At 41.3% G+C, this 21204-nt stretch overlaps 1 protein-coding gene across 8 annotated transcripts in view; it reads right to left on the reverse strand.

The window, feature by feature from the left end:
* Positions 1-21204, reverse strand: part of tjp1a (tight junction protein 1a) — a 100879-nt gene that overhangs the window by 12298 nt on the left and 67377 nt on the right. For 6 of the 8 annotated variants that reach the window (XM_008405200.2, XM_008405197.2, XM_008405195.2 and 3 more), the window contains 19 exons: positions 17536-17592; positions 16388-16512; positions 16178-16280; positions 15728-16043; positions 15217-15320; positions 14593-14761; positions 14296-14428; positions 9895-10034; positions 9538-9643; positions 9139-9289; positions 7841-7949; positions 7515-7734; positions 6399-6583; positions 6104-6199; positions 5489-5515; positions 2657-2739; positions 2215-2425; positions 629-729; positions 190-540 (listed from right to left, as the gene is read on the reverse strand). In XM_008405200.2, the coding sequence (XP_008403422.1) occupies positions 190-540; positions 629-729; positions 2215-2425; positions 2657-2739; positions 5489-5515; positions 6104-6199; positions 6399-6583; positions 7515-7734; positions 7841-7949; positions 9139-9289; positions 9538-9643; positions 9895-10034; positions 14296-14428; positions 14593-14761; positions 15217-15320; positions 15728-16043; positions 16178-16280; positions 16388-16512; positions 17536-17592 (2787 nt within the window). The remainder of the gene's footprint in view (positions 1-189; positions 541-628; positions 730-2214; positions 2426-2656; positions 2740-5488; positions 5516-6103; positions 6200-6398; positions 6584-7514; positions 7735-7840; positions 7950-9138; positions 9290-9537; positions 9644-9894; positions 10035-14295; positions 14429-14592; positions 14762-15216; positions 15321-15727; positions 16044-16177; positions 16281-16387; positions 16513-17535; positions 17593-21204) is intronic. The other 2 variants (XM_008405202.2, XM_008405194.2) reach the window with 1 other exon arrangement.

Below are 21204 nucleotides of genomic sequence, written 5' to 3' on the forward strand. Positions count from 1 at the left end.
ATGATATTTCTGTATATAATCACAATATATATCTTCCCTCACATTAGTTTCATAATATTGTTTCATAATAGCACACAGAGTAACTGCAGAGGGGAGACGGTGTGTTCAATAGCGCCTCCAGAAAACCCTTCTAACGCACACCACGTCCTCCAGACAACAGGGGAGACGCACGGCTCTCAGAAACGCTACCTGCTGCGGCACTGGGGCTTTGAACCCAGCCGGATCGATGCGGTTCAGCGGGTCCGGCTGCGCCGAGTGAGAGTAGGCCACGTAGCCGGGGGGCTCCTGGATGACCGGCGGCTCCTCGCGGACAGGCTCCGAGGAGCGTGTGATGGCCGGCTCGGCGGGCAGACCCACGTCGTCGTTCAGCGTCTCGTCCAGCTCCTGGTCGGTGTAGGCCCCACCCTCCGTGTCCGTGTCCTCGTAGTCAGAGGTGTGTCGGCTGTCGGTGCTGTACATGGAATACTCACTGCCCGGCGCCGACAGGTAGGAGAGGCGGTCGTCATGAAGGTCTAGGTCGTCGTCGGTCGCCCCATCAGCCTGAGGGAGTCGGAAATCAAACAGAACGGGTGAGAAACACAAATACTCACCTTCGACATTTGGTTCGATGCGTTTGACCGTGACTTACCTTTCCTTCTGACACCCACACCAACTGGTTCTGCTGCTGCTGGATTATTTCTTTCAGGGCTCCAAACCAACCGTCATTCATGTTGTTCAGGTTAATGGTTGCTGAAAGAGAAAGACAAAACATGACATTGCTCCAATTTAGCCTTTAATATCAATCAGGTACATTAAGAGACTTGTGAACATATTAATATCATTTAAGTTTTCTCACGTGCTTGTTCACATTGCAACCACTTACCTCAATGAATTTACTGGGGGATGTTTTTATGATACAAAGTAGCACATAAATGTGAAGTGGAGGAAAAAATAATGTGTCTACTCTAGAGGAGCTGCAGAGATCCACAGCTCAGATGGAATAATCTACTTACAACACAATTATTAGTCATTTAATGGAAGCGCAACAAGAAGAAAGATAGCTTTCCACAAGCCATGCAAGAACCAGCGCAAACATGGTGCTCTGATCAAACGAGATGAAAAAGCATTAGATACTTTGACAAACTGACAGGGCACATCACCCCGAGTCCCACTGGAAAAAAAGTGCATTTACACCTACAAAAGGCTTTAAACTGAATCAAACTTTCAAAACAGTTGTGCAACAATCCTATACAAACAGTCAGTGTTTCACAGAAAATAGTTCAAATCAAAGGATATTCAAATGTTAGTGGCCCAGTCAAAGTCCAGACCTAAATCTAATTGAAAGTCTGTCGAAAGACTTGAAAATGACTTTTTAATGACACTCTCAGTTCATTCGGAACTGAGCTTAAGGTATTTTCTCAAAATAAATATCATTTTCCTCAATGATGGTAGAGGCAAGAATTATAACAAAAACCTATATTACACAATTGGGCACTACACTTGTCTCATTTTAATTGTAAAATAAAAAAGCAACAAAAAAAAGAAACACTAAAACAATGCAACATCTCTCCTTTCATTTCAGTTATGTGCTACTTTGTCCTGCAGGTTAAGTGATCAGTGCTTTCACATAATGTCCTAATGCTCTTTTTGTTTTGACAGAACAAAGAGGACAGTTCAAGGGGTGTGAATACTTTTGCAAGGCATTAGTTAACTAAGAAAAATACATTTCTACATCTGTTAAGGACCCCTAATGGTTTTAAGTATATAAACTACAAACAATGTCCAAAACAAAATTTCTTCATAATAAGATTTGCCCCTCAGTTTAATGCAGGAGTCAAGGAGCTGCATGGATGGAAGTTTTGTCATATGGCAAATACATAGCATGTAATAAAAGAACTAAACTGGGAACTTCGAATTTATTATAGTTAAATTATCCAGTACTGCAGTTTTAAATGAGGTCTGTCACATTAATGTTTTTCTTCAGCTCAACCAAATATGCAACCGTCTGCGTGGAACATGAATAAAACATGACTATGCCATAAGCCCTTATTCATATTTCCATTGCTAACCATTTACTAGGTCAGGTAATGTTTTATACTCCACCCCACGAGCATCACTGAATGTTACCGTCTAACCAGAGTGGTTGGCGAATATTCCCTTAAAGGGTAGCAATGAAACAAGCTTCAAATCAGAGACATGGGAGGTTTCTGCTGTTCAAACCGTGCGTGGACTCACTGGTGAAGAGGTGGTGGTTGTTCTTCCGTAACTTGAGAGCTCGATCAAAGAGCTTTCTGGCACTCTTTCTGGAATCAGGGCAGAGCCGTGTCCTCATGTTCTTGACCCCCTGTTTGGTGTCTGGGTTTAGAAACACAACAATGGGATACCACTGAGCGTAGTTCAGACGGTCCACAGCATTGGGGGTGATGTCCAGCACCGCGTGCTTGTCCTTGAGGTGCAGAAAACAGAATTTATCACTTTGACTGCAAACATGTTCAGCAATTGTTGAGCAAAAATACACGCAAAGCAAGGCGGTTGCACTGCATTTAGCTGAGTGGATTCATACCACCAGAGGGCAGCATTGAGCTACAAAAACACTATTACGTCTCACTTCACATTAAAACATGTCTAGCAAAAAGGGGAACGTTTTCGTCTTTCCTGTTTGTGCAGTTTCACTCACTTTATCAATGATCTGCTTGATGGTATGCAGGCGAATGATGCCCGAGCTCTTCTGGTTGGTTCCCGCGTCCCTCGGTTCGCTCCCTGCCGGAGACGAAACGGGCCGTTACAAAACAATAAGCACAGCCCGTGCCCCAATTAGACATTTTTGTAGCGTGCAGTTGTCAACTCCCATAAACAGAGCGGTTCAAAGCGCAACGATATTCACAGAATAGGAGAGGACAAGTGTACGTTCATGGGAGCAGCTAGATATTTCATACCAAAAATAAAGATAGCAGCCAATTCATGCAGCGGACGTGAAGTATTTTTGGAGGGATTAGGGAATGAAATTCGGTGATTATTAAAATATGTGTGTGCAAGTGCACGTAGCAGTGTAGATTATAGTGCAGGGAAATGAGTTACGTGTGGCTCGTTGACGTTAGATATGCACATTCAAGAGCAGGAGGGTCATTTGGGATTAATGAGACCACGGTGTCATTTTAAGGCCTTGGGGATTTCAGCAGGCATGTGAAGAGGAGTTTATATTTTCCACAAAGATAAGAAATGCTTTCCTGACCAAAAACACAAGGTTAAAAAATAAAAAAAAAACATTAGGGGAGTCATCTCACTGGGATGTACGGTAAAGTGAGGATTCAAACACGAGGATAAGCTCTACTTGTAAAAGGATCTAAGAGCTGCAAACGTTTCTAAAATATCCCAAGAATTATGTTTAGCAAAGCGCAAACTAATGTAGCCCATGCACACAGAGGTTCTAATATGCAGCCCTCTTTTTAGACGTTGGCTCTAATATTATCCCTGCTTAATTTTTTACAAGATATAGTTTTCTTCGATGGTGACAAGAGAGATTTGTTTTTCCCATCAGCACCTTAAACTGACAGGACTCCTTCAGGCAAACAAATAATTTAGTAGTGTTTGTCTTAAAACTGGGAGCATATTCACAAAACTTCAAACTAGTAAGATTTGTTCAGTAGTCCAAACTTTTTTCCAAAAATAGCAGAAAGAAAAGAAAAGAAAAACCATCTGGGTCCTGAATTTTTATTTTTTTTTACTACCGTTAATAGCATCTTCCACACTTAATGGCACCCCTGCTGAAGATGTGTAAAAACCTCACAATAAGACCATGTTACCTTTAATCAGTCTAATTATTCAGAGGTGGGAATAAGATCAGCTGTTAACGTAACTGCTTTTGTTATTACTAGACGTACCAAACATGCTAAAAATATGTTTAGCATTTTTTTATCGTAAACTTTATGTTAATCCTCGTGTCTGGACACTGTAATCTATAGCTTAGTAAGCTATACCACACAAATATGACTTGCTTTCTCTTTGATGCTCTTCAATAGGGCTAAGACAAGAGAACCAGCTGTTCAAGAAAGGTAGATGTCAGTTGATCTGGCCTAAACCTGCCAATCTACATTATCTACAGAGAAAGAAACTATAAAATAAAACTAAAACTGTGACGGGGCCAAATGAAACTCGGAAATTTAGAATCATGCTACGGCAGCAAAAGCCACATTTATTTTGAGAAATGTTGCACTTTACCAAAGGTGCTACTAAATGTGGAGGAATTTGTGCTTAAAACGTAATTCCACTCTGCATTCATTATTATACAAGATACTTTTTTTATCCTAAGAATATTGTGTCTGTTCAATCTGACCTAAGGTGAAAATTACTAAATGAAAAAGCAAACTTTGTTATTTGAAATCTCTCTTACTATAAATAATAAATTACTTGTCTTTTGTCAGCAAATAAATAAGAAAAAGTCCTGGCAAACGTGAAAACCATTGTTTTTAGTCTCAGAAAACCTGTTTACTGTGGATCATTTAGCTGGCCATGAGGGGGTGTTTGTGATCTCCTGTCTCTGAAGCATCTTATGTTGCACAACTCGACATGCAGCCTCACTGTTCTCATCTTTCACCGTAAAATCCATATTAACAAGGGGAATACCACTGAATTTAATGCTTGGCTGTCATCTACGTTCAGATTGAAGATTATTGTAATTCATTTTCACCAAGAACAAGTGAGGCGGTCACACTGACACAGCAGCACCAACAGCTGGGGGGTGGGGGGGAGAGCATAGTTCACTTTTCACGTCACATTTTCATTAAATCCAACACATGCACAATCCCCACAGACAGGGTGCTTGTTTATCAGTGCTGACATTGTGCCAAAAGTCTTCAAAAGGGAACATCATGCAAGCTTTCTTTGAAACCTAAATTGATTTGCATTCATTTTTAACAGTCCAGTTTTGAGGGAAATCCAATTTCATAACTTGATTTTCTTCAAACAAGCATCTCCAATCTGTCTCGGTGTCTGTGGAAAGCTAGCCGTGTGTCAGTATGATGAAACATTTGTAAAAATCACATGTTAAGTTTTATGGTTTTAAGACTTCTCTTCCCATAAAGCAGGGGTGTCAAACTCTAGTCCTCGAGGGCCGGTGTCCTGCAACTTTTAGAAGTGCCTCTGCTGCACCACACCTGAATAGAATAATTAGGTCATTAGCAAGGCTCTGGAGAACTGAGGAGGTAATTAAGCCATTTGATTCAGGTGTTTTGTACCTGTGGCACATCTAAAAACTGCAGGACAGCGGCCCTTCAGGACTGGAGTTTGACACCCCTGCCATAAAGGATGATGGAAAATTCATACATATATTAAATTAAGTGCTATTCCCCTCTATGCATTAACAAAGCAGTGGCTGTCATTTAAACATCAACAGAATAAGGGAACTAGTCACCAAACACTGGTTCAGATAGATTATTGCTCATTCACTGACTCAAATAAAACAAATATATATATACATAGATAGATATACTTGATGCACTAAGTGACATACTTTCCCCTCCTTGTTGTTGCTGTGTTTCTGAAAAGAAAATACAGTTACGTAAACATCACTGGAGTTGTGCAAATAAACATTAAGGAATGGAAACACTTGGGTGGGAGTGGGCTGAATGCGAGCGCGGCTGAGTGTGAGAACGAAAACCACATTTTTGAGCTGCTTCTAATTTGGAGAGGTGAGAAGAGGTGGATGAGGACCGAAATTAAAAAGGATATTCAGTTCTGCTGCGAATCGAACAAACACTCACACTGAGAACATAACGTGGGACTAAAGACATTTCGACAACAGATGAATAGCGATCTGCTAAAGAAGAATCTTATATTTCCAAAACGAAAGCATGCCACTCAAACAATGAGTCTGATGAATTTTAAGGGTTAAATCATTTTCTGGCTCTCAGAACAAAAAGCTCAAGAAGGTCACTTCTCAGAACAAGAAGGTCACTTCCACCTTTGTCCGTCTCCCTCTCTCTTGTAAATAAACGGGGCTCATATTTGTCATTTGTTCGTTTCAGTGGTGTGTAATGGGTAAATTAAAGGTGCGGTCTCCGTCCCAGAGACATACCAGGACCAACACATACAGTGAAAATTATACGGATCTCGCTTTATTACTTACTTGCTAATTCAAAAATGTCTGGCTCCTCCCTGGCCAGTTTCTCTCTGGCCACATCTGCGATCGGCCCAAAGATAACCACTGGCCTCAGGAATCCAGCTGTGATCACACAACACCAAATTAACGGGGAGAAAACATTTCAGTTAAGACTTGTTTACATGAGCAAACCAAGCAGTTCTTTCTGAAACTTACTGTTTTTTATGATCCGTTGTGTTATATTTGAGTTTAATGAATGACACGATAATATGCAGAAGCTTTAAATCCGACACTGCACTTACTGTGGGTTCGGAAACCTTACCTTCCCTCAGCACAACCCTCTCATAGGCTGGGAACTTGGTCTGAACCGGCTGAGCCGACAGGTCCTCCCGGCTTTTCCGCAAATTCCTCTTGGAACTTCGCAACCCTCTGAACCTCCAGAAGTCCGCTCTGTCGCCCCCTGGAGTTTTAGGAAGGGTGTACTGCACACTAGACAGCTGCTCCGCTCTGAAAAAGAAACACATTAGGTTGCGATGCAGTCAAAAATGGGATAAAAATAACACAGCCTTAGAATGCCTTGGTAAAATAAAGGCATTTCAGACTAAATATGTGCAAATTTTAAATGGCTAGTTCATAAAGTTTTTGCCATCGTGAACAAGCTCATAAATTCAGATTAAACTAAAGAAACAATAAGCCTTACAGACAGAGTTGGCTTTCATTGCTAATTTAAATACAAATAAATAAGTATTTTTTCTTTAAATTATTTGATTAATTAGTGCAAGTAGATCAATAACTATTACCAAGAGGTAAACCGATCAACAGCGTCAAAATAATCAGAGTGAACTTTTGAAACATGTTTACATAAAAAGTCTTAATAATTTTGTCATTTTAGTAGTTTAAGATGGAGTACTATGTAGTTTAGTAGATTGGATGTCAGTGATTAAAAAAAATAAATTCAGCCACAATAAAACCCCTGAGATGTCACACAGATAAACAAACTTTATTAATTTTCAACTTTTATGTTCTATTGTTTTGTTTTGGGTTTTGTTTGTTTGTTTTTTTTAAACTTGATTTGATCCACTTGGCTGTACATAATAACTTTGGTTCATGTGATTTATTAATAAAATGACATTGTTCATCTCTGTGTGCAGAAGCTGCAACATGCAGCTGAATGATTTTTCAGTGCAATATCAATTTCTCATATCCACATACTAAAGACAATGTGCTAGCTAAATTTCATACAATGAAATCTCCCAGTTTAGGATGAATTTGGATAGATGGGTCAGAAATGATCTCCACCTATTTTACTTTCCTAATAGTCTTAGATTTACAAGCATGTTCCTTTTCCTCCATCTTTGCATGTTGATTAAGTCGAAAAACAAGCTGCGCAGTTGTAACACTAATGAGACCCAACTTTTTTTTCTTTTTTTTTTTTTACCTGTTCTTGTTGGGAATGATGCCTCTTTCCACTTCCTGGTGATTCTTCCCAATGCGGATAGCGAGCCAGGAACCCAACTTGCCATTGTAGAGCGTATCTACCACACGGAAAACCTCGCCCTTGTTAAAGCTCAGTCCGTACGGAGATTCCTTTTCATACTCGAAATGTGTCCGAATGTAGAAGGAGTCACCGACGTCCGACTCCACAATCTTCCTATACACTGAAAGGAGACGAGAAAACAACATTACCACTGCTGATTACCACCACATATAGTTTTGGTTCTTTTTCGTGTGTTCGTCCTACTATAACCGATAGTTTAAACGTACCATCTTTTTTCTTCTGTGCCAGAATGGTAACCATGTCTCCTCTTGGGAGATCCAGCAGAAACAGAACTGCCTCTTCTCGGATGATGTTGGCAAAGTCCACATTGTTGACCTATAAACATAGAAAAAGCTTGAATTTATGCTGCTACAACAGGAGAGCCATGTTTAAGGTGTTGGGATTTGAATGCGCTTTGCTGCCATTTTCCTTTTCTTTTCTTTTTTTCTTTTTTTTTCGCATTTTGTTATACGAAACGGCCCCATCAGGAGCACAACAGAGAATTCTTCTAATAACCAAGCAGCCTTTCTGTCATGGCCTCCTACTGCTGCACTAAACACAATAAGTTCTGTTTATTGACTCTGCTTGAGGGGCAGCAGGGAAATCAGAAACACATGTACTGGGTCAGTGAACCTCAAAAAGACACTTTTATCCTTCCCAGAAACAGTAGGGCTTGACGTCTTTATCTCCTCTAGCACACGGCGACCAAAGGGAAACCACCTAAGGAGGGAAAACAATGTCCTGGAAGTCTCAGAGATGTGTTTGTACAGTCGGCAGAGTGCACAGAGGCATAAAATAAGGGCTGCAGCCTACAGTAGGAATCTTCTTCATAAAGATTTTGAAAATTGACGCCATTAGTTAGTTAGCTTCAAAGCAGGTCTAAAGAAATATTAGAGAATGAGACCCGCAGTGGCATCAGAACAGCTGCCGTCATCCCATCAACAGAGTTAAACTAGTGTTCAGCCTAACAGTCCGTCGACTGTTCAGAGGTCAGACGTGAAAGAACGACCTCTATTGTGTCCTCATTCTGGGAACAACGGGAGGTTTTGACAGGAGACCGATCAAGGGAATGACTCATAAACTCACACATACATTGTTTCTTTATTCCCAAGATCTTTTTTACAAAGACGTAGATCTACTGTGGCTGTGAATGACATAGTTTCACCACTTGTTAAAATAAAACTCAGTGTGAAGCAATGTGTTGTCTGTTTCTTGACACCAACACCACATGCTCTTTCCACTGAAGCCATGTGGGTTCGGGGGAGAAAAAAAGGGAGTGGCTACAACTTTGAAAAAACTCTGATATCAACATTAGTTGCCGAAACTTTTGTTTGCTTCATTTGCAGCATTTCCCTCCCTGAGACACATACATGCAAACTCTGGGGAAAAAAATTAGTCAAATGTTTACAGGTTATTTTGTGCAAAAATCCAGTTGTGCAACCACATTGATCTGCAACAAATGCAAGTTGTGCTTAAATGACCATAGATAGAAAACATGAGCTGAAGAGAAGGGAGTGAAGCATACCCTGAGAATCTGGTCCCCTTCCTCCAAGCCCTCCTTGGCAGCTGGACTATCCTCTAAAACTCCTGCCACAAATATTCCCACGTCGTTCCCCCCTGCTAACCGCAGCCCAACACTCTCTCCCTTCTTGAATTTGACCAACTTCATACTTGGCCTGCAGGAGAAAAAAACAAAAACAAAAAAAAAAAACAGGAGGGAGAACAAGAAGAAGAAGAAAAAAAAAAGAACAAAAAGGTCAGTAAATAAAAGGATTTCAAAACAACCCTTCTAGGAGATCCGGACCACTTTCAGGATAATATTACCGATGTGAACAGTTTGTGCGCTCGATTTGGCATGAACTTCATGCTGCTACTGCACAGATGTGCTCAGTGACTTGAGAAACAGCGGGATGGTTTAGTTTACCTGAGGATGCTTTCGTCGTGAGCGGCGCTGGGCACCGGTGCATCAGAGGGGCTGACAGGCAGGTCTACGTCTGGCTGACCAGGCTGTGCATAAACTGGCTTTGGTTCTGCAGCAAATGCAAACACAGGGAGTGGATTAGTGCACTGAAACAGCTGCAGCATACCTGGCAAGGAGCATGAAATAATGATGGCGCAAAGGATAAGGACACATGTTGGCATAAGTTGTAAACATTGGAGGGCTTAACTTATGATGTAAAAAAAAGTAACACTTAAATATATTTTATTTCAGGTATGAACAAAGTAAGAGTTAAAAAAAAACAAAAAAACACAGCCATTTGACATCAAGCGGTTTCTTTACCAGGCAGCGGAGGTAACTGTTTGTCATTGCTGGAGCTGGCCTGGTCGCTGGCCTGAGACAGCACGCCGTCATCAAAGATTTTGACCGGAGTGGACATGCCTCCTGGTTTGGAGATGCGGTCCTCCTCTCGACTCCGATAGCTGAAACAAAACAAAAACATTTCAATGTTTTGAGGACTTATAATAGCAATGAAGACCAGTTTATACCGATCTATTCGGTGAAAAGTTGGAGGTTCGGTTTTTTGTTTTTATTTTTTATATATGTGTGTGTGTGTCTGTGTGCGCGCGTGCGTGTGTGTGTACAAATGAGCTCTTTGTTTAGCAGCTTTGTCCTGTGCAGACATTGGCAGGAAGAAAAAACAAACCAAAAAGGAAACTGCACGGTACAAGGACTACGTCAGAGGACACATTAAGGGGGGAGAGAAAAAAAATGAAAGAAAAGACAATAAGTATTTAAAAGAAGGATGTGCCACTTGATGGAAAAAAAGACAATCCACACATTCAACGCCATTTTAAGTGGTTAAGATGTATTACTTATTGCTTTTCAGGAAAAATAAATGAATGTACAACTACATTCAAAATTGCAGACTAAAATGTCAATCTGAGTAGAAACATTTAAAGTAAGAAGCCGACAGAGACTCCTAAGATAAACTGATACTGTCCACTACACTACAGGCATCTGAGAAACATTGCTGAATAAACAAACGTGTGAGAGTTCAGCAGGTTATGTGATAGAAAAACTATGCAACTTAAGACAATGCTTGAATGCCAATCTGATCACATGACTCCCTGCTGCCACAGCACTCGAGTTGTATTCAAAAGCCTTTGAACAGGAACGAAGGTGCAGGCCATGAAACCAGCACAAAACTACACACCGTCCCTCACGCCTGTCCAAACTTATCTTCCTCCTGCAGTTTCAAAGAAAGTGCACGCAGACCACAAGCACTTCGTCACAAATACAACACGACACGGCGCACCGAGACAAACATGGAACAATCCATTCATTTACACGTAAATGATCGTCTGCAGCCTTCACATCTCCCACCAGTCGTTGCTCTTTTCCAGGTTCCTGGATTCCTCGCTACAATGCAGTTTTACAAATAAACATCATCAGTGGATTTTTATGCAAGTGGGACGACACTCAGCAGAGAGGAGGAATGTTGAGGAGGAAGAAAGGTTAATGAGCGATGCATCCTGAGCAAACACAGCAGAGCTCGAGCTCTGTGTGTGTGCGTGTGTGTGTGTGTGTGTGTGTGTGTGTGTGTGTGTGTGTGTGTGTGTGCATCCCTGTGCGCCAAAAAACATGAATCAAAACAGAGTGAGAAGAGGAAGGGCAGAGAAAACACATTAGAAGGACAAAAAGAGAGAAACGCAGAGTGGCCCGAATGTTCAGCTTTTTGCAGCAGAATGCTGCTAAAAGAAGGCGCTATGTTGACAAACGCTGTTTGACAGAAGCCTCTGTCCCGTCCCCTCGCATGCACATTTCCATAGCATTGGTACAGAACAAATCAAACAAGATGGAAAAACTAAAAAAAGATGAATGAGCGTAAAACCGGGTGCACGCTTTACAGAACTGACAGCACAAGTGACACGAACCAAACAGCCTTCCCCAAACGTAAAGAGGGACATGAGCAAGATGATAACAATAAAAACTACACAATAAAGTGCTACTTACACGTGTTCATCTTTCAGTTGAACCATGATGCCTTACAGAAAATTTTGATCCCAATTCCTTTTAAAAGCAACACAGCACAGAAAGCACGCAAACTCGCTGATAAACATTCGATGAGAACGTTTTTAATGACATATTCAAGAAAAAACAGGAACAGTTTTCCATCTTGGTGAAAAGAATTTCCCAAAGCCTTCCAGCCATTCAGATTGGTCCAACCACCCGGGATGGGGCAAAGCACTGTGGGAAGTATGTCAAATTCTTTCAGCCCCCTCCCCTTAATAGCGGCAGCATTCCTTTCAATCTTTCTAGTGACAGCAAAATATTATCGTCACCAAATAGAAACAAAAATCCCAAAAAATCCTCAAAACTTGGCATCAAACTACAAATGTTTGCTCATGGAAACGGTCAAGATCATGCTGTGCAAAAAGGTCAAAATAAACGGACACGAATTCTCCATTGTCAACCTGAGCAGCAGTGTCCTTATTTGACACCAAAACCACAACATAGCACCGAATAAAATGGCTGCACTGAAGGTTAATCTACTCAAAATGACATAACGGACTAGCAGCTAAAAAGCCAGTTTAACAAGCAGCGACGTACTGACCTGATATCTTGCTATAGCAGCAGATGTTTCAGTGTGTAAGTGTGCGTATTTTGTGTGTTTATGCCTGTACTAGCAAGCAGGATCACAGGCTCAAAAAAAAGACAACTTCAGCTTCAACGGAATGCATTAAAATGAAAAATTATGCAGCTTGTACATGCAATAGATACGAACTCACATTGCAAAGGACAAATGCAACACGAACGTATCATCTGAGAGAAGCAATAAACAGTAAGTCCTAAAATGCAACCATAAAAACAGAGCTGGAGCTAGCATTAATTCATTTTCTTCATTAAAATCATTGAGCTATAACAGATTTCCCTGCTGTTTTTTTTTTAAATCAGCATGCATCCATTTATTCATATTCACATCCATATAATAATTAGGAAAACACTAAAATCTAAAATTAGACAAAAAAAAAAAACAAAAAGCACGGTTGTGTTTTTACGTGATTTAACAGCACGTATAAAAGAAATTTGAGTAATACAGCTCAAATTCATTTAAGTTGTTTTTATGTCCCTCCATTATTTAAGGGCAGTAAAACACTAAGGGATGCACTTCCATTACAGAATCCAGCACAGTTTGTATTTATTTTCATCGTTGGTAAAGATCTGCCCGAAGCCTGAAAAAGAAATTGTTTTTTATGGAGACCTGGTGACATGATGACATGTTTCCCCTTATGCTGAGCTTACAATCTTTTTCCACTGGCGTGTTGAAAAAAACTTTGGTTCTTATCCTGCCTTGATTCAAGTTTTTAATTATTGATTTGACTATTGTTGATGCAATTGTCCTGCAGTCATTTCTCGACAAGTGAAGATCAAGACAGATCTAACTCACTTAAAGGCACGAAGAGAGATTGATTTAAAAACAATCATTTCTTTTTTCACTTAAGAGTTTTATTAAATATTTTAGCAAGTTTTCTTAGAAGCCTCAACATTCAACATACAATTTTAATCCAAACACATTTTAAATTGTCTTTAGGTCTTTGTTTTATTACTCAAGTTTACAAATTTCCACGATGCTATGTAAGGATTAGAAAATGTTCTGCTTTGTCTCGGCTGTTATCAGCCTGGCAAATATTTCCAGCTCATTTATGATAGCAGTTTGCTACTTTTGTTAATTCAAAGTGACTTGAGATTCATTACATTAAATAGCTTATAAAAATGGAGGTAATTCTATGACCAAAATTCAATCCAAGGAGGATGAAATACAGCCGACTTGAATACTTTTCAACGTTCCTGTACCTCTCAATAAAATATTGCTGGCAAAGTTAGGAAAAGACCAATATGCAAAAACGAGTATAAACAACTTGTTTTCTAGTAAAGATCTCTGGTAATCTAAGAATAGTTTTTTTTGCATGGAAGATTTGCATATAGGTTATAGTAAAAAAAAAAAAAAGACAGCTAAAAAACACGTGGCGTGTTGATGCCCCACTTATAGCGGCTCAACTCCCGACCTCAGAACCTTTTCTGCATGACCCACAAAGCAAAATGTTTGCTCACTTCAGAGAAATCAGTGACATCAAATATTTCCTGATAGCAACTGATGACATAATGAGCATGGGTCTTTTACATTCCCACATCCTCATTTATCAGGCTGATTATAAACCTGTTCCACACCCAGGTTGGAACATTTAAACTGCATTTTGAAACAGTTTCCCACCAACTACATTCTGCAGTCTGTGCTTCAGGGGTTCAACTGCCCCCACGCTAAAAAAAAATTATAACTCGAGAGAAACTATCTTTCTGTACTGAGTGTACAGAACTCAGTGCATATCAAAATATGTTGATGAAATGATAATCACTGGAAATGAGCACAGAAGCAGTAAAAGCACTAAGCTGAGGAGTTTAGCACACAAGCCTGCAGTCCAACAGCAGCTGGATTGATTTCTGCTCTCTTCTATCCCACAGAAAGGCGTTACTGGAAGCCACCGATGGCTCCACGGGGAGCGCGATGCTTTATGCGTGTTACGTCTCAACATATTGATTAATGAATTAGAGCTGCAAGGTGCTTACTCAGCACCACCCTCTCACCTGTGGGTGTGGACATGATGTATGGATTAGGTGTGAACACACACATCTGCAGGCATCCCTTCACCACATCCGCAGGCGTGCGTGTGCCTCGCTTACCTGCCGTTGCTTATCTGCCGAGGGGATTGACGGGGGAGGTCCGCGGTCTCCGGCCTGTCAGGTGAGTGCGATTGACCTATCCCGTGGGATCGGTTGGAATGGTCAGATGTCAGCGAATGGATCTCTGAAATGTCTTTCCAGTGCAGGATAGATCATATATTAGTTTTAAGCAAACAATCATTTCACTTGTTTTACACAGTGCATAAAAGGCTGCATCTCGTGGAACTGCTAGTAAAGGTCATAAAACGCTTCACCAGCTGCGTCTAACGAGGCGGTGCTACATGGCTGCTGTCTCACCGTCTCTGTCTGAGTTATTGGCCGACGGGATGCTATCGTCAAGGTCGGGAATGTTGAGCAGCGTGGCTCTTTCATCTCTCTGCACCACCATCTTCAGCTTGCCCTTTGACCTCTCGATCAGCTTCTTGGCATCTATCAGCGAGAGGTTCTCTGTAACGGTGCCATTGATCTGCCGGAGGAGGAGGAGCGGTTTCAGCACAAGAAACTAAACAGACACATGGCAGAGCCCACAGTGTTCCTCACACAGCAGTCTGACTGCTCTACGGATGAAAGGGGAAAATATGTTTTAATACCCGTCTCACGCCTAAATTCTTCTCTGCAGATTTAACTACTTAACTGCGTTTTCTGCTACCTTTTTGTAGGTTGAAAGGTAAAATATACCCCTACAGAAAAGCAGTTTAATATTAACTGGGCAACTGTTCAACCCACTGTGCAAGCCACGTTTAGCCAGTCAGAAAAAAAGGATAAAATGTTTATTTAAAAAAAAAAAAGAAAAACAAAAAAGCTGGAGATACGCACCAGCAACCCTCCCGACCCCACTAAGGGACAAGGGTGTTAGAAAATGGATGGAAAATCTGCTGTTTTGCTCGGCCACAATTTTGGCCAATTCCTGTGAAGACTCACCTTTAGCACAACATCTCCCTCCCGGATGTTTCCATCTCTGGCAGCCAGGCTCTCTGGAGAAATGTCTTTCACGAAGATGTGGCTAGCCAGCCGTAGGCCATATTCTGTTTTCAAAAGTGAAAATCATAACACGTTTAGAGTAAAAGCTTATTTACAGTCTGAAACAATCACGTCAATTTTGTGAAACTCAAATTCACAAACTAGTGCGAAGAGACTGAAGCTCTGATGTTAATTTCCACACACATGGAAACGTGCTCCCACAGAGCAAACCGATTCTCACTGAGAATAAGAACGCCAATAAGCCTTCACGCTTTTCAAGCTCTTATGATAGATGATATAATAAACTACAAGATGAACTTATGTTTTTATTGAAGCCTTTTAAACATCACAGAAAGGAATTAAAATGCAGAATTCAACATCCTCTACACTTACTGGCAACCCTGATAAAGATGTGCTAAAGTTAATCAGCAGTGTTTAAATGCAAACACCCCAAGAGTAAAACCAATCTCACCTTCATTTTTGCGGGACTTGACTAGGGTGACCTTGGAGGGCTTAGGAGGAGCAGATGAGGAATGTGATCGGTGATCAGATCGCGGTGAGATGCTTCTCTCCCGTGAGGCACTGTGATCCCGCCTCCCACTGTTGCTCCGCTCGCGATGCCTGCCAGCGCCTCCGCTTGTGCCCCCGTAGGCACTTTGGCGGTTTTGATCGCCCTGGCGATCGTAACCGTCGTCCTCATCGCTGTACTCTTCCTCGTGCTCGGACATTGTCTCCCTGTCCCCGGGCTTGGAAACTGGGATTTGTACTTTTCTTTTCCGACGAATAGTCTTGAAAAAATTAAATAAAAGGTGTTTTGATTGTTAATGGTGGAAGATAATAGATTTCCCCTCATATGTGGAACAAGTCAGACACAACTAATAACGACAGTACATGGCTCAATTAAAAGATTTATTGAACTTACAATCTTTGCATTTTTGCCACTCTTGCGGAGCTGCTGAACAGCGTACGCATGCTCTACGTTATCCATGGAAACGCCATTGACCATCACGACTCGATCGTTTTCTCTAAAACGGATAAAACAAGAGGTGTTCAAGTACTCAAGCCTTGTATCTTGACATCTCCCCAAATTTTCATATCGGTGCATCCCCAGAAGAAATGGTCCCCCACTTACTGTAGCAGACCCTCTGCAGGTCCTCCTTTCAACACATCGGATATAACAATAGACGTCTCTCCACTCTGGAAATGAGGGTTGTCTCGTCCACCAGAGATGGCAATCCCAAACCCAAATCCAGCTGCCTGTTGGCATGGAAACACACACAACAAGACTGATGGATGTTGCAAAATGTATTGCATTTCAGACTAGAGCTGCAAAATTTAGAAAACCCCAAATTCACCAAAGTGCTTAATATTGCACGGTGTAATGTGTTACGGCCACAAATATGTTTATTACAATATTCCACAATCAAAACATCACAGGTTAATGTTTTTCTAACACTGTGTAGCAATGGAGAATGGTGTTCTCACCCTTCATTGCAATAGAGGAGGAACGTACAACATTAGCTAATTCACAACAACAAAGCTCACTGCAAATCTTCAGCAGTGTTTTATTCTTTGTTGTTGCAAACACACAGCCAAGACAGCAAGCCGTGTGAAACAGGGCCAAATCTCACATCCACAATGTAGGAGAGCGGCGAGGCTGAGAATCGCAGGTCACACTGGGCCGCTCCTTCAGCCTCAATAAAGCCGCTACTAATTAGATTACTGCAAGCAAGGCCAGTCTAGACAGGTGCTCTGCTTCAATCCCATGATACAGCAGCTTCGCCCAAGCTGGGTTTACTGTCTTAATGCTGAGCGCAGTCAGAGATCCGGGATAACATAAGACAAGGTTTTTGAAGATTAATTGCTTGACTGAAGATGCTGATCACACCCTGCAATCATGAAAGAGTGCAAGGCAATACAATCTATCACGACCACGGCACAAAAAGTAAACTAATCAAAGTAGCACTCTTTTTTTTTCTTGTCTGGAGCTTCGTGAAGGAGAAAAGTGAGCTGCCAGGAAGGAAGTGAAATGAGCAAGGAAAAGGATGCTGGTTTTCGTCTTCCTTAGCCTCGTTTCCTGCCATCTGGATTCCCTGACTATTGTTTTACCAGCACACATCCTGCTCCTGAAGCTGAGCGTCTTTGCGCGCAGGCGAGGAGGGACGCGGATGGACAGAGGAGGACAGAAAAGGAGCCGTGAGGAAAAAAACAGGGAAGAGCTAAAGACAGGGAGAGAGAAGACAATAGAGAGGAGTGGATTAGAAAGTTGTGAACACTTACCCTGTGAAGAGTCACTGTGTGCTGTTCCCATATTATTGTTTCTTCCATTGCTGCACTCTGCAGGACAAGACAGAGGACAAAAAGGATTAGTATTATAAGGCGAGCTAATTCAGTACACTCGAATATAATCCATATTTCTGTTTTTGGAGGTAAAACACTCAAGTGCGCTGGACAGAAAAAAACTTTTAAATATAATCGAAGTACTTTAAGTACTAAATGTAAATACGACTTTATTTTTGACATAATTAGACCAAATACAGTTTGATTTGTAGTTTGTTTATTTATATATTATCCCATTAGCCTGATGTAGCTGTGAACTAGATGCAACTGCAGCACAACAAGGTTATCTGTCACGTTTCTTCCATCATTTTACGCTTAAGCAGCAAAGCCTGAGGATATTATGAGTGACAGCAGCCTGGTTAGAGACCTGTCAGATGTTGACTGGGATCCCACAGAGTGAATTAACACTCCAATATTATTCCTGGCAAGGTGATATGGGAAAACCGAAGCAACTGAGGTAGTTATCTGCTCCTCTAGGCTGCCACGCTGATCAGTTTTTCCTGAACAGGGATCCAGCAACAAGCCTCTCTTTTTACTTCTTAAAAAAACAAAGAGCTTTCAACACATTCATGATTAAGTTATAATTCAACAAAAAATGTTTAAGCAGAGACCCACCAGTCGTGTTTTTCCTGGCAGATCTGACCTGCCAATTTAAATTTATATGATTTATATGATCTTTTTTTTTTTTTTTTTTTTTTTTTAAAAAATGAAACAAGATAAGCCAAAAATTGTCAGACAATTTTCCCTTTGATGGATTGACATCGGAATACAAAAAATAAAAAATAAATTTATTTCATAAAATTTATCAAAATATTTTCACATTTGACTTGGTTCGATTCGGGATCAAAATTGCAACATTTGCTACTTTTTCAACAGGCGCGGTTAGTTTTTGTACTGCCGTGTCAAACGAGCCAAGCCCTTGGGAAAACCGCGTTTACATACTCGCCTGTGGTGGCGCTGCAACAAGGACTATCAAAGGAAAAAACATGAAAACATCTTTCCTCTTCACACAATGCAAACAAAAATAGAGTGACGTCAGATATTCTAGGAATTCTTTTTTGTTTTTGGCCAAAAACCATGAGCCATTTCTCCTGCTAGCGTTAGACTCTCACATCCGTTTCAGTTTTATTTACCCAGAATGCCCTACGATGTAGTTTGCTTCCTGCTTTTGGAGCAGTCTCCAGTCCATTTGGCGTTCACCAGAGCTCACTTCAACCGAACCAAGACCTAGCTTTTTAGACGGACCAGGGTTCGCTTTTTTTGGTCTGCGTCAGAGCTTGATTACACATTCACATCTGCCCAAACAAACTGGAATTTCAACTAAAGCGAACTAGTCAGGGCTAGTGTGAATGTATCCATAGAGATCCCTTCATTTTTCGATCTGCATGCAAAAAGCTGAAATGGTGTTTTGCATTTAATGAAAAGAGGGGGTGGGGGGGAACGGATATGAAGTGTTTGATCTGTCAATCAAAGGAAAACTGGCTGATTTTTCTAAGTTTCAATTTTTAATGTTGGTTCCAACGCAAATGTTAGAGGTCATCAGACTGTATTTCTATTATTAATAGCAGGTCAAACACACTTTGATCAAACAGCAGAAACATCCAGGGTGCACACTGCATCGTCCTTTGAATTACAGCTTCACTCGACTTCTCTCCTGCTGATTAAGCAAGTGTTGACTGCCTCCAGGGAGTGAAGGTAGAACAGTCTGTGGCGGAGTTCAAGACGAACACCAGCGCACATGGAAAGGGTACTAATTTACCGCTGCTTTCGGCCATTTAAAATAACATGTCATGTGTCCACCCTGTCATCGTGATAATCTTGCCACCTCACCCTCTAATCAACACCTAATCTTTAAACCTTCCCACCCGTCATCTTCAACATCACCATGGTCATTAGTGTCATCACCTTCCCTGATTCTAAATATACAGTTTACTGGAGCTGCGCGCTGCACATCAGCCATCTGCGGTGGGGATCGAGAGACACCTGATAAGAGCGTCTGGTGTTTGCTGACAGGTCGGGACATTTAATACAGGAGCTTTGTAAGGAAACAGACAACAAACAGAAAGAAAAGGCGTTTTTGCAAGAAACGGTACGGAACGGTTCCAGCCCTGTTGTGTTTGCATATACACTGAGGGCGCCATCGAAGCTGTACCTGATGTCATTATTTTTTAAACTAAACAATGGTTTCGATGTAGCGGCCGAAACCTTTTCCTCAAAGATGCGGCAGAAAACTTTCTCTTTCCTCGTTGACCGATATAGTTCATTCTGTACTAGTTCATCAGCGAGTAAGCGGAGGAAATAATTACCTCATCATTAGACGAGGTGATTGCACTATATTGAGACGAATCCATTGCTAATTAAAACTAATAATAAAAATATTGAAAACAGCACTCTTTACAAAATAAAATACAGTTTAGTGTGAGCCAGCTGTCAACCGAAAATCAACGTCTGACTCCATAACAACTAGCGGCCAATCAGCTGCTGATTCTAAGCAGAACCGCTTGGCTGGCCCAATTGGAACCGGTCGCAAGTTCTAATGCAAATGTGGTCGAAACCGTTGCGTTCCGTACCGTTCCTTGCAGTGCGAAAACGCCTATAGAGAATCCGACGTGACAAAGTGTGGAAAATATTCAGGAATGTCTAAAGAGCTGAAACTTGATCTGTGCCAGTTTGAGTACATTACTCACAGTCATCTTATGCAGTTGAAAATCTCAAGTACAGTGGTACTGCTTCATACTAAACTATCAACAGGTCTGTTTTTTTCCCCACTTCTACTCACCAAAATGAATCAGTCCACCTAAACTATTTGAACACAGAGTTAACCCTTTGACCCTAATTTCCATGGCAGCTCTGCGAGGAAGTTATTTATGTCCGTAATTGGCACGGAGACCATGGGTGTACCCCCTCTCTACCCTCCCGTCTGCCCCCGACGTATCACGCAGTAAAGCCACCATTGTGTCAGGGGACCTGACCCATTTAACCACGGCATTCCTCAATGCATCCATTCCTCTGAAGTGTTTTGTGATATACTCATCCATCCGTTCACCCATTCACTCATCCACTAGCCCCGGCAGACAGTAAGGGTGGACGCTATGAGAAACAACAGCGTGTTGGGCTCATATGACCTGCAGGTGGTCTTGTCCCTTTGGACTGAACTGTGGGTTGAACTTGGGTTTTGGGGTAATTTTCTATTTTATTTTTTAATATAAAGTAGCTAATGATGAGCTACATGTCTCCGTCACTGAGAAGGCAATATACCTTCTCAGTACCTGTTAGTTTATTCTCTCTAGCAGTCGCAGATAATATTCTTTATTCTTTTAGAAAAGGTACAAAATGTTCAGTGCCAATTAGTCGGAAAAGATTGTACAAACTGATCATAAACTACGTGAGGGAGGGGATACAAAAAGAAGTCTGAGTCATAAAGGAGTTAATATGCCTGAAAGAGTAAGTAAGCATTTACAGTCAATGTCAATTTATCACCCACAGTCAGGCCACATCATTTAAAAAAAATACTGGACCCAGGATGAGTTTCAGAGAAGTTTTTACCCACACAATCCCACACAAATCCACCTCCGAGCGTTGTTTTCAACATGCCAGACGCATAGAGAG

Source organism: Poecilia reticulata, linkage group LG3 (assembly GCF_000633615.1).
Source record: "Poecilia reticulata strain Guanapo linkage group LG3, Guppy_female_1.0+MT, whole genome shotgun sequence".
NCBI lineage: Eukaryota > Metazoa > Chordata > Actinopteri > Cyprinodontiformes > Poeciliidae > Poecilia > Poecilia reticulata.